The sequence below is a fragment of the Drosophila tropicalis genome, unplaced genomic scaffold, assembly GCF_018151085.1.
Source record: "Drosophila tropicalis isolate 14030-0801.00 unplaced genomic scaffold, ASM1815108v1 contig_158, whole genome shotgun sequence".
Lineage (NCBI taxonomy): Eukaryota > Metazoa > Arthropoda > Insecta > Diptera > Drosophilidae > Drosophila > Drosophila tropicalis.
The window spans coordinates 10501256-10519287 of NW_027172602.1; the positions used below are offsets into that span (position 1 = coordinate 10501256).

Sequence of the window (18032 nt, forward strand, 5' to 3'; positions counted from 1 at the left end):
CAACATATGAATTAGAAATTGTTACAAGTCTTCACCAAAGGCTAGAGATAGAATCGGAAGATTGGGTGGGGGTTATGTCGGTCGGGTTCTGCTGTCAACGGCATTGTCGCTTTCAGGACGTGTTGACGTGCATGAAATTCTTACGGTAAAGGATTTCATTTCATTTCATTTTGTCTTTTCTGTTTCATTTGCTTTCATTTTACTCTCTTCTCTGCCGCACGGCTAAATCAGGTCTACTATTTCTACTAAATGCCCGGAAGTCTCAACCCCAATGTGAATCTCCCCCCTTTTTTTCCTTCATTGGTTGGGCATTAACTCACGTACAACTCACGCCGCGTCGTCTATATTTTAAATTTAAGGTATTTACATTTTGGATATATTTTAACATGTTTTTCCGACTATATAAAGTAAGTACTCGACGTGTTTAGGCAAACTAAGTACTTAAAGTGCTAAGAAAGTGTCAAATGTTTACTTCAAATAAGACAAATTCACTGAAAAGAAACTACTGCACTTACAATTAAATGCAATACTCAATAAAGTTCTAAATGTTGGTGACTTGATTCTTAATCAACTTTCTTAAACTCTGATCTGGACTAGTTTAGAGAGTTCTGGTCGTAAAATTGAAAAAGGAATTCGAAACTATACTAAAAGAATGGTTTATTCGATTATAACTACTTTTGAATGTCAGTACTTTGTCAGTATTTTCTTTTGAGACGTTTAAGTTGGTTGCTTTAATATCAAAAATATGTGATTTAATTTTTTTGTGTCACAATTTCCTCTAGCGTAAATTCAATTTGGTTTTTTTATTTTTTTTTTTTTTTTTTAAATCGATGCCATGCAATGGCCACAATCCCACTTCCACTTCCGCACGAGCAGCAGCAGCGGCGACGGCATCAATACATACATATGCCACGTATATATGTATATACCTTCGTATATGTATATGTAAGTATTTGTATATTTTGTAGGAAAAAAGGGTTAAAACAATAGCAAAATGTAACCAGAAAGCGACAGAAGGTAAAGGAAAAAGGAAGCTAAAGTGAGAGAGAAAACTAAGGGAGAGGGAGAGGCAGAGGGAGTTGGAGAACAAAAAACACAATTCTTTATATGTTGTATGGTATTATATGCTTGCAACGCTTTTAACGGCCCATTCAGCTGTTGTTGCTCCGCCATCCGCTGCCATGTTGTTCACCAAATCATTATTACAACAACAAACAGCAGCAGCAGCAGCAGTAGCAGCAACAACAACAACAACAACACCAAAAACAATGAGCACTAAGCACACTTGCTGGGCATTTTAGAGTCCTTAGTCCTTCTGCCATGCCTTGCCGCCCCATTTGCTCGACATTTTTCAACCCAGAAGACGGCAAACAGGCAAAGCGACGACACAGTGGCAATGTCAGCGGGTAGGAGGAACATTGAATCCTTTCGTTCATAAATCAAGTCCTTGGTTTAATTAAATCTTGTGTTGGCGGTAAAAACCTCCAAGCCGAAACAAAGAAGCAGCACAGAAGCAACAAGAATAACCAACAAACACAACAACAACAAACAAAAAAAAAATGAACGAAGCAGAATAAATAAAAAGGCGAAGCGCCTCTGGGCTCTGGGCCAAAAATATAATAGGAGAAAGGCGATGTCAAATATTTGCATAGCTGCAGGCAAAGAAGCGATTCTCCCTGGTTGCTGGTCTCCTTCCTGGTCCTTGGGACCATTGTCGACTCGTCACGTTTTAAATGTCCTCGCGGTTGTTCTTTTGATATTCACGTTTTTCCAACTCCATTTCCTTTTTGTTCGGTCGGTTTTGTGCGCTTGTTTGCATGTTTGTTCACTTTGGCCATTGTCCTATTTAATGGTATTAATCAAAGGACCATAGCTCAAGGAAAGCTTAGAAAGTGCCATAATCCAGGACAAACATTTTGGGGTCTATTCAATTCACTCTTACATAGAAGCTAAATAAACTGATTACTAACTAACCAAACTAATCTTGGTCAATTTAATGTACATACTATTCGATTCACATGGTCTTTGAATGAGTTTGACTTCTATTCGAATACATTCGTTTCTCCTCTTACAATTCAAATATATAATGAATACATTAAGATTCACTTTTTTGTCTGGTAATGAAAGAATATATACAAGTTTCTTCTAGGGATGTCTACTTGATGGGTAAAAATTGCAGTCAAGTTCATTTTAGATGAGAAGAGTTTTATTGTCGACTAGTCTATTTTCAGCATTCCAACTCAAGCACACTATTTCCATTAAAAAACAAGATAAAATAAGAAAGAAAGGAAAACCAGGCAACACACACACACACACACATACACAAGAGAAAAAGAGCTTTTCCATGTGCAAAAAAGAAAAAAAATTAATAGTTTGGGAAGCTAAAACGAATCGCCTTTCAAGTCGCTAACCGCCGACAATGTGTTCCGACTGGAATGATGTTGCCCCCCGAGTGAAGATGGATAACAGCAGATGGCCAAAAAAGAGAATGGGGAAAACTTTGCTGGGACCGCATGATGCGACGATGACGCTGTCTCGGCTTTACTTTGGAGCTGTGACATTAGTTTAACGCCAAAATCCATTAAAAATCCATACTAATATATGTCAGGGGGCAAAAAACAGGGAACACAGCTCCTGCCACAGTGCATAATGAGTGACGATGACGAAGTGGTTAAGGTGGTTGTCTCCTTTTGCCTGCTCGGAGAGGGTGGAGGACCATGTCAGACATCAACTGACAGCTTAAAATAAGATACTACACACACACATCCACACACACACACACACATGTGCTGAGAGCTAAGAGCTTTCTTTGCAGTTTTCCCAATTTACCTTTTGGCTTAAAAGTGTCATTTTTCAAAGTTGTTCACTAGAAACTATGTACTTAATACACTGAAATGTTAACAAAGCTCTTTAAACTTGAAATTTCTCCAGGAAAATATCCTTTTTTGTGGACTAATTTCTCTTTTACTTTCAGCGATTTTGCTGTTTCTCCTTTTTGTTTTCGCCTTTCGTTTTTGCCTTCTTTTTTTTCTTTTCTTATTGATTTTATGATTTTAATAAACATTCGTGGCATATTCGCCCAGTTGATGGAATTTTTTAATAGATTTCAGTCAGTGAAAAGTCAGTCAGTCGGTGGAAATCAGCGAAATTAAATGCCCTCCAGTTGAGAGAAACGCGAATGAAAAAAATGAAAACGTAACGAAATGAAACCAAAGCCAAAGCCAAAAGAGCAGTCGAGAGCAATTAAAATGGTGGCCATTTCTCAGACCAGAGAAGACTTTAAAAAATCCCAAAAAGTTCAAAATACTAATGAATTATCCTTTATTAGGATAATGTATGATGTGGTTCTCTGAAGAGTTTTCGCCTTTCAACAACCACCAAGATTCTAGTTACAGTGAGAACAAGAATCAGATGGACGGGGGGTTGGGGGAACGGCGAGCAGGAGTCGAAAAGCCGAAAAAGGTTCGCAGACTTTTGTAAACAATTTCTAGCCACATGCCAAAGCCATAAAGGGTATATATACTTATTCATTCATCTCAACACGGCAAAGAGAATGAAGACTTAAAATGATTTCGTTTATAGTGATTTGTCCTGACAATTCTATATTAAGCATGATAAGATATATCTAATTAAGTAACCATATCAATTAATGCAGAGTTTTCATAATTACTCCGAGCACACCGCTAGCCACTTGAAAAGGACATCTCTTGAACATCAAAACAGTTATGTCAGAGGCTAAATTTTTAGTTTCAAATTAGTTAGATAGATAGATTGTTAAAAACGTATGCTTTATTTTTGAAGAAAACACAAAACGCATGTGAAAGTTTTCCAATTACAGTTGTAAGTGGTCCCATTCAAGTGGCTAGCAGTGTATAAGTGTACAATTAGGGTATTAGCTATTCCTTATGGCAAGTGTTCAACTGATTCTCCAATCTGTCTTGTTTTGTAATGGAGCTTTTCAAGTGGCTGCAAAACACCAAATGGATAGGGAAAGTCCTGGGCGAAAGGGACCTGCAAACTGGGAAGCTGTCGGCAATTTATGAAAAGAGCCAAATTAATCAGACTAATAACGAAAACACGCCGCCAACAACGAAAAGGAGTTTCCCCATTCCTAATAGACAACAAAACGCAGAAAGAAAAAAAAAAATTATTTCCAGAGAAGAGCAAAAAATCAAGAACAAGAAATGGCCGAAGGGAAAAATCATAGCAACAACCTTAAACAGACAGCTAGAGGGGAAAGAGAAAGAGAGAGAGAGGGAGAAATCCCTGGAAAAACTTATGCAAAAGTTTTCTTAATGAAATGATTTACGATGGCAATACTTAAAATTAGCAAAAACTGAGCTGAGGTTGTGGTAAACAGGCCGAGGGGTTAACTTGTAATGCCATGGGTGTGAGGGGGTTGGCATTGGGGGGTGATGAAAACTTTTTACTATTTTGCAAGCCTAGCTAAAGATGATCTAGCAAAAGTGTGTGTGAATGGAAACTTTATCGTGAATTCCATAAGCCATAAGCCGAAAAAGAAAAAAAAATCTTGCAATGAAGTTAATGAAAAATATGCCGGACTAGAATTCGCCTCGTCTTGACTATTTCATATTTGTGGCCTTCCACCCTCTCTTCCTCACTCTCTCTCTCTTTCGCTCTCTTTTTCACTCTAACCCAATTAGTGCATAGTCCAATTTGTGGCAAGCAACTAAAACAAGAAAAACCAAAAACAAAAATTCTAAAATAAAAAGAAAACTAAAACTTCGTGCATAATAAATCTAAGGAAAACTGTAGAAAATTTTGTCGAAAATAATATTAATAAACTAAACGCTGTCATGACAACATATCCCAGGTATCAGGCAACTGCCAAGAGCCAAAAGCAGGCAGCCAGCAACAGATTGTGGCCAAGACTTTTGTACATTAACAATCAAAAATCCATAAGGTTCGATGATGACACCAATATACATACAAAAAACTACACTGTAGAAAAAATATCATGTTAAATGACTGAAAGAAATCTAAACTCTAACTCTAAATGACCTTTTCAGCACTGAATAACTACAGCTCTAACAGATTGCAGATTGGTGTAACCTGAAAAGTTAGTTCCTAAAAGTTTTGATATCAATCTGCCTATCGATAGGGGAAGAAATTCGACTTAAAGGACATGTGCATAAGTCCTGTGACTGCGTTAATTGTGACATTCCTTCCTCATATCAGAAAAAATAAAGTTCGATTTCAGAAGGCTAACAATAACAACAATTTCTTTCTGTGTGTAACCCGTGTATGAGTTTGACATTTTGGCTAACAAACGATACGCTTTCCATCGTTATTTTTTGTGTGTGTTTCGCTCTCTCCCACTCTCTCTCCCTCTCTGTTTCTGTTTCTCTCTGTCTTGATTGTCTTGCCAAATATTGCAAATGGATTTATTAAAATATTTCGCTTGAGAGAAATCTGTTGACAGTTGGATGGTCAATCAATCAAACATAAGTAAAATACAACCGAAAGTAAAACAGAAAATTTTCATAAAACATTGATGATGAATTAATATACATACAAAGTAAACCACATTTACCAGTCGAAAGTAAATTACAAATCGAAATATGTAACTAACTAAGTCATAGAGAGAGGAGAAATGGGAAAATTTTATATGATTCATCAATAATATTATTTTAAAATTTAAGAAAGAAGAAAACTAATATTATTAGTTTTCAGTTTCTTTATTTTTAAGATCAAATATCCTTTGGGTTTTACTTCTTGAGGTAAATCTGGAAAATCCTACCTACCTTTTCTATGTATTTTGAGGCTAACCGTTAAATAATTAAACCAAGTTGGCCAAAAAACCAAAAATCTTAATGAAAAACTCCCCAAAAAATGTTGAGAGAGGAAAATACACACATACAGATATATATATAGAGAAAATTTAACCACTTCTGGAAGAGTTTTTGGGCATATCTTATTTGCCCCTCAACCACCAACCAGCCCACTTAGCATTATGCAACCCACCCCACACACACACACACACACCTAGCATATCCACATATACATATAGCCATCTCGTTTACACTCAGCCTTATCCATAGCATCGATGCCGAACATTTTCTTGAATAAATGTTGCGGTTAACCGCAACTTATAATTGGTCGAAATGCCTTACGCTTGGCTAAAGTCTACGCACTTACCCTTAACATGAGTATTAGTGTGTGTGTCTCTTTCTCTCTCTCACAAGGACACATACACACACATACACTCTAGAAAGAATTATGCCTGAGTAGATTGATTGGTTCAGTCGATCTAAAATGTTTATCAAATCAAAATTATTGAAATTATTAAACGAAGAAAACTCAAGAAAAATTCAAGTACAAGAAAAGCTTCGACAAGTGGCGCCATCTAGTGCTGTAAACGTAAACAGTCTAGTAGCGCAAAAAAAAATCAGAATTAATGCATAAAGCTAACAAGAACCCAAAAAAAAGGGGGACGAAAAAGAAATAAGCAAGAGAAAAAAGTTTAACGTCTTCGACTTGGACTTGAAAAAGAAGCGCGAACGCGTTACCCTTCGTCTATGTCCTTGACGAGGGGTGTACGACATAGAAGCCCAGTGCGCAGACTCACACACGAACACACACACACGCACACGTCTTGAGCAAGGACTTGTTGAAAGTAAGAACTTACCCTGAAGTTCCTTGGCCATGTCTTGAGACGCGTTTACTCTTGGAATTTTTTTGGTTTTCCCATTTGAAAGCTTTTTTTTTTTTTTCATTTAGCCGGGAGATAGAAAAAATTCAAAAAATTGAATTTAGCGTTCCATTGGCCTCTTACCTCTTCGTTTTGGATAGTCCATGGAGGACACTAGATGGCGCCACATGTATTGAAATGCAATAATGCACAAATAACAATAACAATAACAACAAGAGCAACAGCTATGGCCAAAGAGCCAACAAATGGCTAATGAAAACTAATGAATAATGTAATCATTTTCCATTTTCTAATTTTGATATTTTAATTAAAATGATTTGCAACTCGCGAAAAACCGCAAAACGTTTTCAAATCATTTCGGACGCGACGTGGCCGCCAAAAATGTTATTCAAATCATATCATACATTAAATATACATATCTACAAATATATATACACACACACACACCATTTTGGGGAAATGATCGCATTTAGTTTTATGTCAAAATAAAAAAATTGAGAAAAAATAAAAACAAAACATGGCCAAAACAATATTTGTTTTCGGTCTCCCTTTTGTGTGGCTTTAGCCATTGGCATTGGCACTTTTTGCTGCTTTTATGTCCCACACTTCCTCCTAGCTCCTCCTTCCTTTCTTCCTTCCACATATTGTCTCCATAGTTCTTCTACACCTTCTCCTCTCCCCTCCCTCTCTCTCTCTCTCTCACTCACTCTGTGTGTGTGTGATTTTTATGGGTAAATAAATAGTTGAATGTTTGAATTTATTTATTTTGATTTTGAATTTTGGTTTTCATTTTCATTCTCTTTTTAGTTTCCTTTTTTTTTTTTTTTTGTCAATACCCTTTATGGTCATAGCATCAATTGGCATATCTTGAATCCGGCATATATTTGAGTATATTTATATAGACAGCAGATCGGATGGACGATATCTCTCCTTTAAGTTCAGGTCAGCAAAAAATGCTTTTGATCCTTTACTTCTTGAGAGTTTTACTCCTACTGAAGCCTTTCTCTTTGCTTTCTTCGCTTACACATGGATCAATTTATAGAGTATCTAATAGCCTATATTTAACTTAAAATGTTTAGCCTGGCTTTTAATGAATATAATTATTATTTGCATGATGCGAAATGCATTTTATTAAATATGAAATATGATTTTATTTTTGTTGCCAATCCAATGACAGAGACAACAACAACAACAACAATTATAATAAAAGCCAATTCAATATGAATAATCATTTTGCAAAAATTTTAAACAACCCAACAACAACAACAACAACAAAAAAGCCAACCAAAAATTTAGTGAAATTTGTTCAAATCAAATCTACTTAACATCAATCAGAGCAATCTAACTACATTTGAGATGAGCATTGAAGTTTCCACACAAACAAACAAATTTTCAACTCTTTTTATGCCACATCGAGAAGTTTTCCCATCAACAGTGCAGGCCATTCAAATAAGTTGTTAGACTAAAGACTGAGACACAGACAAAAGTCAAAGAAGATCAAATCGATTGACAAATGAAGAGACTAGAGATTGTAGAGATAAAGATAGAGTAAAGTAAAAGCCCATTAATGTTCCCCTCAAATAATTGATATGTGATATTTTTCAACATAATATTTAAATCTGAATGCATTTGAAATCGGATTTTCGCATATACATATATTTGTATAAATGTGTACCTACATGGATATGTTGGCCACAAATTCTCCCCAGCAGGCAATCAGTTTGCAGTTTTTTCCTCTAAAACATGAGTATCGTGTGCATCAGGAGAAGAAGGGGGAGGAGATGATGGGCGACCAGGGCGACTGATTGTGAGTGGAAAAGTGTCGCATCAATTGGTGGACAGGGAGGGAATGGAAAGGACCCTGACGTGGACATGGGCATGGCATGGGTATAGCAGAGAACTGTCAGGCGCAAATCAAACTCAACTCTTAACGATTGGAGCACGTTTTCAATATGGTTTGTTAGTGTGGCCACTGCGAAGCGGCATTGACGCCCACCGTTGTCGGGTCAGGATAGAGATGAAGTGATTGGTAGGCAGGGGAAATTTTTGGTTGGTTTTCCGTTTTGAGAGGCCGCCGTCGCCGCCATGGCCCGAAAATGCCCGAATATTGATTTGAATCAATTAATTCGTGCGGTTGTCGCTGGAATTACTCCCTCGAATCTAATTAATTTTAATGCACGACTACACACAGAGACACAAACACACACACGCACACTCCAACTCGGATACACGCACACACACACACACACACAAACTCAGAGACACAAACACAAACAGGAGGCGACACTTTGGGCAACATTTTAGGCCATGGCTGCTGCAATGCACGAAAATTTCTATTGAAGTCGAATTATGCAATTTGCTACTAAATTGATTGCATTTGCACAGCTGCCTGACTAGAGCGATATACTAAACACATACACACACACACACACACAAACACACACACGCTCGCAAAGTCCATAAGGGAAAACGTAAAAATAGACAGAGGCAGACAAGGGGGTGGAGAGAGAGAGATGCGAAGGTAGAGGCAGACTAGACACAAGTGTTCGAACCTGTTTAAATTTGCCTTTTAAAAATATATACAAAAACAAAACAAAGCACATCATTCAATGCAAAGATTTTGTGGCAATCCTCAAAAGCAAATTTCATGTGGTAAAAAAAATAACACACAAAACAATTTTCAAGTGTAAGTCAAGATCAAATATGAATTTTTATCGATTTTCAAACTTTAAATGCTAACTTTATGGAATTATTTTTGGTTCTTGGGCTAAACGACAAGTCCTGACTCTTTTAATGAGTGAACAAGTTCATTTACTCAGTAGCCAATCAGTTGACTTACTGACTAACTTAGTCATTGGCCTTTTTCGTGGTCCTGATCATTTCTTAGACTCTTGGGAAACATATGTTTTGACATACCTGACACTTACCTGTTAATTCAGTTATAGAATTAAGAAATCAATTAACTAGATCAAAACTGATCTAGTAAGTCAATGAACAAGTGAGTGGGTGAGCTATTGAGTCAAAAAAGAATTGGTACAGTGAACATGTTCACTCACTCGCTAAAGGGAATCTTTCATATCAAAGTCACATAGGCATTATGGATGTATGTAATATGATTTTCAGATTTCCATCTATCATTGTGACCGTTTTCCGCTATTGCAGATGACAAACGTTTGACAACTGTCGAATGAATGACCAGCTGCGGCATAATCTGGACTGCAAATACATGGGTTTGTTTGTTCTTTCTTCCACAGGACATTTTTCAGTCCTCTACATGCATAGGTACAACATTAGCTAGTAGGAAGGCAAGTTAAAGTTGTCAATGCTTAAACAGTTTTGGTTTAATCTTTGTAGATTTAACCATTGTTTATTGGACTTTTCAGCTGCAAAGTAGGCAATAGTTTTGCACGCGTTCTTTTTTTAATTTATTCATTGAACGGTTGATTTTATTTCTTTTTGGCATACCTTGTATTCCTTTTCGTTTGGCTTTTTAAAACCCAAAAGCCAATGCAGCAAAAGAGTGAGAGAGAGGGACTGAGCTGGACTGGGATCTCTGTCAAAGCGCGAATGCCAAAAATGCAACGCCAGCCCAAAAAGGAAGTGTAGAAAAACAATGTAAAACCGCAAAGAAGAATGTTTTCCATACTCCATACCTTTATTTGCATGTGCTTGTATGTTTTGTGTGTGTGTGTGTGTGTGTTTGGAAAAGGTGCAAAAATTTAACAGCCGTTAAATATTTTGCAGATTTACACTTATTTATTCCAAAAAGCAAGAGCTGAAAGACAGAGATCGGAGGACGGAGGTCGGAGGTTGGAGGTCGTCGGAGTGCATAACATAAAAATCACTGCATTATTTTTATGGTCATACCAAGTTCTCATTTCAGTTTGCCTTTTTTGTTGGCTTTTGTCACTTTTTTTTGTTTTGGGTGTTTGTGTTCTCTTTTGTATGTTGTTCTTGCGGTATCATGTACATACATATAATTGAAAAGTTTTGTTATTTCACAAATTTTTGTTTTCTTTGTTTTAACAACCGAAAATAAAGAAAGAAATTTCGGAGTGAGGACTTTGCTAATTAAATGTATTCTGGCCTTGTCCTTCCGGTGAGTGATGGTGTGGTGGTGGGGGGCAAAGCATGTTGCGGGGGCGGAGGAAGGACTCACCATTCTAATTGGTATTGTAATCAAATATACACTCTCTTCACTCCACTTCACACACATTCATGCATAATTGAGACATGACGAAAGTTTTAATGGGGGCAAAAGCAAATGAAGCGAGCTAAAAAGATTATTGCCGTTATGAGTGAGACAAATATGTGTGTGTGTGTGTGTGTGTCGGTGTGTGGGAGTACCAAAAAAAAAAAAACACGAAAGGAGTACGCTAAGCGAGGGTTGTCTCAGAAGTACTAATCACTTTCAGAAGTCTCTTTTTAACATTTTAGTAACTGATCTTGAATGATAATCAGCATAGTTTAACTCCAAAGTGTCTCCCCCATTCAAAAGGATGTTAAATAGTCAGTTCTCCAGGATAATTCGCGTCCATTTGCCAACTACATACTGAAATTTTGGCAATGAAACTAAAATTTATCTTAAATTATACTCACTTATATCATATAACGACTCGAGTAACCCTTTGTGGAACATAAGGAGGCACTTTAAACTTTTATGACGATTTCCCATGTTGCTTGTGCTTTGCTGATGATGATGACAAGAAAGACAAAGACGATGACGACGATGAAGAGGCCGAGAAGCGACTTGTTTGCTTTATCACCTTAATTAAGGCCCTCAAAAAGGGCAAACAGCTAATAAGAAAAATGAATTTTATTGTAAGACAAACAAGCAACAGGAGCTCAGTGAGGAATATGCAACAAACAAGAGTACTCACTCACTGAAAGGGCTCGACTTTTACACTCATTCTACCCCCCATCCATTCATTCGTTCAACCAACCACCCACCCACCCACACACACAAACACACACGCACAGTCATTCATTCATTGGTGTTGCCAAGGGATTTTGGGCTTTGGTTAACATCCTCACATTCATCTATCCAATGTGTTAATATGCCAGGCACGAAGGAGGAAACGGAAAGAATGTTTTAAAGAAGGACTAAATCAGCGTCTCAAGTGGTTTCCTCTCGCTCTCGCTCTCCCCTTCTACTCATTCCATTTAATTCGCTTAGCTACATTTTCGAGTATCTCATATGTGCTCGGGGTTTGAAATTTTAGTAATGAGTAGAATTTTTAATTATTTGCATACCTACTTTTAGAGAAAGAGATAGAGAGAGAGAGTGAAAGGAGGATGAAGGAAAGAAAGTAGGAGGAAGACTCTGTTAATTTGCAATGCGAAACATCTTCAGGACGCAATAATTAAAAGTCTGCCCCGTCAATAATGGTGAATGGATGTTTGGGAGTTGGGAATATCTAATTTAGATTCTCCACCATAGATTCGCATTCTTCTTCTCTCTCACCCTCTCTCGTACTCACCTTGTTTTGCTTGGCTACCTGGTTTGCGGTTATCGCTCCTCCATTTATTTGTATACTTACATATATCCTGTGGCGTCCATTCATTGTGTGTGTGCTCCGCCATGTCGATTCCAATTCTCCATTCTCCATCTTTGCTTTCTCTCTCAGTCTCTGGCAAATTTGTTACGCTTCGCTGGTGGAGCTTCTTGCCTTTGGCATCGTCGTTGTCATCGTCGACATCCTAGTTGCTAGTCCACTCAATGTGAATATACATATATGTATTTTTATGGACTTTATCTCCATCCCCTTTACGTCTGGCTGCTGCTGCTGCTGCTGCCGCAGCCGGTTTGCAGCTTAATTGGATGCCACAATGTGAAATAAATTGAGCAGAAAATTACACGTAGCCCGTCGATGCTACCCAATATCCCAATATGCCACCCTCACCCTCACCGTCACCGTCACCGACGCCAATCTAAACCGCAGTCAAGTTATATATATCTAGAAGCTAGTCGGAGCTATAATTTTACCTTTTTGCCAACATTCACGATTCCTTATTGTCCCCGATTGTGTCGTTAAAAGTGTAAATATATCCCTCTGCTTCTGCTTCGTATCCTTTATGGATTTTCAGTAGAATTGTAAGGTTATTTTCTACTCTAAATTACTAAAAACTTCAGAAATTCTTAATAATTAGATATGGGAGAGTTGTTAAATGTGTGACTTACTATTCTAACTATTCATGGAGTTCACGGGGGGGTCAAGATTACTGTTTCCAGCTTCTTATGAAGTTTTTAAGTCTTCAATAAGCCCATCGAGTAAACAGATTCAAAAGGATTGAAGATTATCCTTCTTGAATACAAAGTTTGAAAGCAAAACTAGTTGCAATAAGATACCTATCGAGGTAAATCGTCCTCCCTCCTCTTTTCTTCAATGTTTTCTTTTAAATGGGAGATACTTATCGACTTCATTGTCACCAGCAGCAAGCCTGTACATCATCATCGATCCTAGAGGCATCACCGAAGCAGCTAAGCCCTATGCCCTCGTTGATCGGATGCCAGTAGTAATGTGTCCTTGACTAGTCCATGGCCAAGCAGAATGGGAATCCTCTTAGGCTCAGACTGCTGCTGGGCATGGAAACCCTTTGGCTCTTCCTCATACATAACTGCCAACCCGGGTGAGCCTTTTGCTTTAGCGTGGATGGTCCTAGACGACTTCCCATAACGGTTCTCTTCATTCCACTTGAAAAGTTATTCAAATTCCAAGAAATAATAACTACAATTTGGTATTCATTTAATTTTTTTTTTTTTTTTTATTATTATAGTTTTATTTAATATGTTATTGAATTTTAATGTTTTGTTTAAATCTTTTATCATTTTTTCTCTTCGTGTTGGGGTTTTTGCATTTTTATATCTATGTTTAGGGAGAATTTGTTTTTCTTTTTCGCAAGTTTCCTTTTCTTCTTGTCTTTGTGAGGAAATGAAAACAACAAAGTTTTGCTTGCAATTACAAATTCGAATTCGAATACAAAGAAAACTCTGTGTGGATTTGAGATTATATATATATATATATATATATTTATATATATGTTGTTGGATCTTTTTGCTAATTATACATAGACTTTTGCCATTTGTTGGTATACATCAATTTTATTTCTTTATGCATATTTATTTTCTGTTTTGTTTTTAGTTTAAAGAATGTGCTACATTTGGACATTTTTATTTTATTAATGTTTGTTTTTTAATTGCTTTCTAAAAACTATGACCAGCTTGTTCTCTTCCTCTTCTCTACTCTGATTAATTTTTCGTCTTACGTTTTTGGTTTTTGTTTTTTTTGTTTTTATCGAGTGCTAAATTTGCTGAGAAAATTTATTATATTTCATTTCTCACTTAGTGGCTAGTTAAAAAAAAATTAACACACAGACACATACAATTATCGCTTTTTAGATAGTTATTATAAACTGACTGATATAATAGGTATGTATATATATATATATATATATATATGTATTTTATTTTATTTTTTATTAATTTGTTGCTGTGGCTTTAGTTTAGTTTTAGTTTTAGTTTAGCTTACATTGCACATGGTTTTTTTTTGGTTTTTCGTTTTGTTTGCATAGTTTTTAGGTTGATGATTTTTATTTTCAATATTTTTGTTGTTTTTTTTATATGTTTTATACACATTTAAAATACACGTACACGCATATCGAAGCACATGAAATGAACAGTAAACAAATTCACGAACATGGATTACGGGTTTAGGAACTCATATACATCGGCTCATCCCCAGATATTTTCCCACCTACACCTTTCACTCCCCCTCCCCCCACCCCCTCCCACAAATTTACCCACTAGCAACTCTTATCATACAAACTCAAAGATAAAGAAATTAATGAAATGAAATTTGAGTATTTTTCATATGTTCATTTGTTTTTCGTTTTCTTTTCTTTTTTTAGCACTAATTTAAAAACTTTTATTTCTTTATTGGTTACTATGTCTTTATGGATCGGGCATACCTTGGGCCTGCCTGGGTCTGCTATTTCTACATATAAGACAGATTGAAGGAGATAGAATGAGAGAGAGCGATTGGAGGAAAAGCAGACCCAATGCCTTCTAATATTAAGTTATCCTTTTTCTTCTTCTTTTCTTTTATTTTATTAAAAATGTGTGTGTGTGTGTGTGAGTTTTTTGTTCTTTGGGCAAATGACAAATTTTTGGCAGAAATATTCAAAATCAATGTACAAGGAAATTTTTCATATAGTCAGATTAAATCTTAAATTTCCTGAAAATACTTAAAGAGTTTTTCTCTGATCAAATACTTACTTGATGTAGCAAGTATATAGAAATATATATTTGACATTTGCCCAATGTTTTGTTGTTTTTGTTAGTTTTGTTTTACAATTTGCTAAGTAATTAGTTTCTCTTATTTAGCTAACGTCTATTACACGAACTGGCAACAAATTCTACTAAAAAAAAGAAGAATATATATGTATATATCTATTTTGTATGTACATTCCAGACATTCCCGCTGTCGCAATGAATCAATCATTGATACCCCTCCCCTTCCCCACCCACACCCCACACAACAGTTTCGTTTGCTTTCCTATGATTATATACAAAAAGTCATCCAAAGTGGAGAATGACGTTTGGTTGTTTGTGTCAATAGTCGCCGAAAATTTGGTGATGCTCCTCCACCTCCTCACACTATAGAACCGCAGAGCCGCACCACAAAACCTGACCTCAATATGGCCTCCAAACGCTGCCCCCATTGTCAGTGGGATTGTGGTGGCCGCGATGGGCAGCTAAGGCGGCCACCTGTCGATTTGTCACATTGCCATCTTCGATGTTTCGCACCGATGCCCCGCAATTGCCGATCAGTGTGAGATCCCCCGGATGGGTGAGGCCGCCACCGCCGGCTGCTGACATGATGTTGTGATGATGCTGCTGATGGCGCACCACCCCCACGCCCACATTGCTAATGTGATCCATGACACTCTGCAGCTCGGCCCCATGAACCGAGGAGTTGGGCGAATGGGCCGCAGCATGGGCCGGGGCCAGAGTGTGCGAATGGAAACCGTGAGCCGATTGATTGGCAGCCGTGTAAAGTTGCGAATAGAGGAGACTGGCGGGTAGAACGGGATAGAGAGAGCCACCACCATTGGTGCTGCCATGTTGAACATTTCCACCGCCAGCACCACTGGCTCCGCCACCGCCACCGCCGCCTCCACCACCACCACCACCAACGCCGCCGCCACCACTCACATAGGCGGATGAAGCGGAAACATGCTGCGACACATGAGCTTGGAAATTTTGATTGGATCCCACCAGCATAGAGGCCACACCGCCAGCTCCAACTGCCCCCGAGCCGGGTGATGAGATCCCACTGCCAGTGCCAGCATTGCCACCGCCAGCAGCCCCACTGCCGCCATTAGCTGCCCCAGTGCCACTGCCACCCAAATTTGGTGTGTTCGTCGATAAGAGATCCTCCTGCACCGGTGACTCGGCCTGCGATGAATCGCTCAAGCTTCGTGGACCATTTTGACTGGAATGCACATTGTAATCATTGTTGCTGGCATTTGTGTGATATCGTGGCACTAGAATTGAGTTGGTGGCCCCGCCACCACCACCACTGCCACCAGTGCCCGCAGTGCCACCGCCAGTCACGCTGCCCGCTGTGGCGCCGCCTGCACTTGCTCCATTCACCGTCGACGAGATGGATGCCTGCCCAGTGGCACCCAGGAGACTATGATGGGTCATCTGACCACTAGTTGAGCCCACCAAACTGCTCAAATGCTGATCCAAGTCGCTGGCTGTCGAATCGGGTAGCACTGCAAAGAGAATGAATCGAAACCAGAACGACCAGATGGAAATGTGTTAGACATCTGCCAAGACTTGGAATTTGCCACTAAACTACTCCAAACGCTGAGAGAGAGAGAGAGAGAGAGAGCAGAAATGTTTACTTACTGGGCACACAATCACGATTGGTGGCACCGCCAAAATCTTGATTATTACTCTGATCATTTGATGAGCAGGTAAAACCCAATGCCGGATTATTAAATTGTGCCGATGTTGGGGTAGTACACGATGACAGTCCACTGCTGGCCAAATAGGGTGAATAGGCCGATGCCGCTGAGCCATAGCCCCAATGTGTATTGCTGGCACCTGAAATGGAGATCAAAGTTTGTTTCATTTAGTTTTGGGTAAAGGGAAACTCGGAAAACAAAACATCAACCAAAACCAGAGAGATTGCGGCTCATCTGTGCTATGTATATGGGAGGAGTGAGTGGGTGTGTGTGTGTGTGTGGGGAGTCTAAGAGGGACTAGGATCAGAATCAGGACCAGAAATCTCGACCCGGACCCATGCACAGATAATTAGGCTTAATTAATAGCCCATTCGGAAATTATTAATTAGTTTTTTATAGGCGACGGCGGCGCATTTTCGTAGCCGGATATTGATTTTGTGGTGGCTTTATTAATGCTATTGGCTTAAATGTTTCTACCTCCATTAATTACGTGGCTTTTTGTGTACAATTTTATGTTGTTGTTGTTGTTGCTGTGAATGTTGGCTGTTGCTGCTGTTGTGGGTTTTGGGATGAATTCTGGTTACTAGCAAACTGGACTGAGCTGGCATGAGATTGGAGTTTGGGTTTGGGCTTGGGTCTGGGTCTGGGTCTGGTCTGCTTGTTTGTTGTCACACTGATTGACTTTATTTGCTCATATATTTTTTGGTAGATCTGAATTATTAACAACCAAATTGTGCCGCAAAAACAAGAGTAATGGAACATAGCATTAGAGTGGCCAAAGGGATTGCAAAAACAATTCTAAACATTTAAAAGTTTACGTTTTGAAAATTAAATTGAAATATGTATCCAACATTTTGCCACTAAAATAGATATGTACACATCATTTTTTCTTCTGACCCATTCCATTTTATATTTTTGTTTCATTTACTCAACGTTCTGCTCTCTCTCTCTCTCTGTCTATGGCGTTCACATATATTTGATTTTACATTTTCGAAATTTTAATAAAATATATGCCAGTAATTAAGTCAAGCAGCGACTGTCAATAAAATTTTGTTAATAAATAATTCAGGTTATTTTGCCTTTTTGCATATTTACAATTAATTTATGGGGTAATCAGTATCAACAGACGCTTTCAGTAATCATTATTTACTTGTGACCAGCTATTTTATATGTACATACATACAAACATATGTAGATACCTATGTACATATATACACACTTATGTAAAATGTATCAATGTGTGCGGTTGAGCACCTTAATGGATCGAAAATATATGCCAATATTGTTGCATTTGATAATGCATTTACCTACTATAAATGATAATTCAAAAGAATCAAGTAAAAGCAAAGAAAGTTTCAAGTGTTTCAAGTATCTTATGAACTTG

The 18032-nt window shown here is 38.0% G+C and overlaps 1 protein-coding gene across 1 annotated transcript in view; it reads right to left on the reverse strand.

The window, feature by feature from the left end:
• Positions 1–15285: 15285 nt before the first annotated feature.
• RunxA (Runt related A) overlaps positions 15286–18032 on the reverse strand; it is a 32051-nt gene continuing 29304 nt past the window's right edge. Inside the window, exons 5-6 of the mRNA XM_068303094.1 lie at positions 16590–16787; positions 15286–16453 (exon numbers count right to left, since the gene is read on the reverse strand). Of these exons, the coding sequence (XP_068159195.1) occupies positions 15366–16453; positions 16590–16787 (1286 nt within the window). The 3' untranslated portion in view covers positions 15286–15365. The remainder of the gene's footprint in view (positions 16454–16589; positions 16788–18032) is intronic.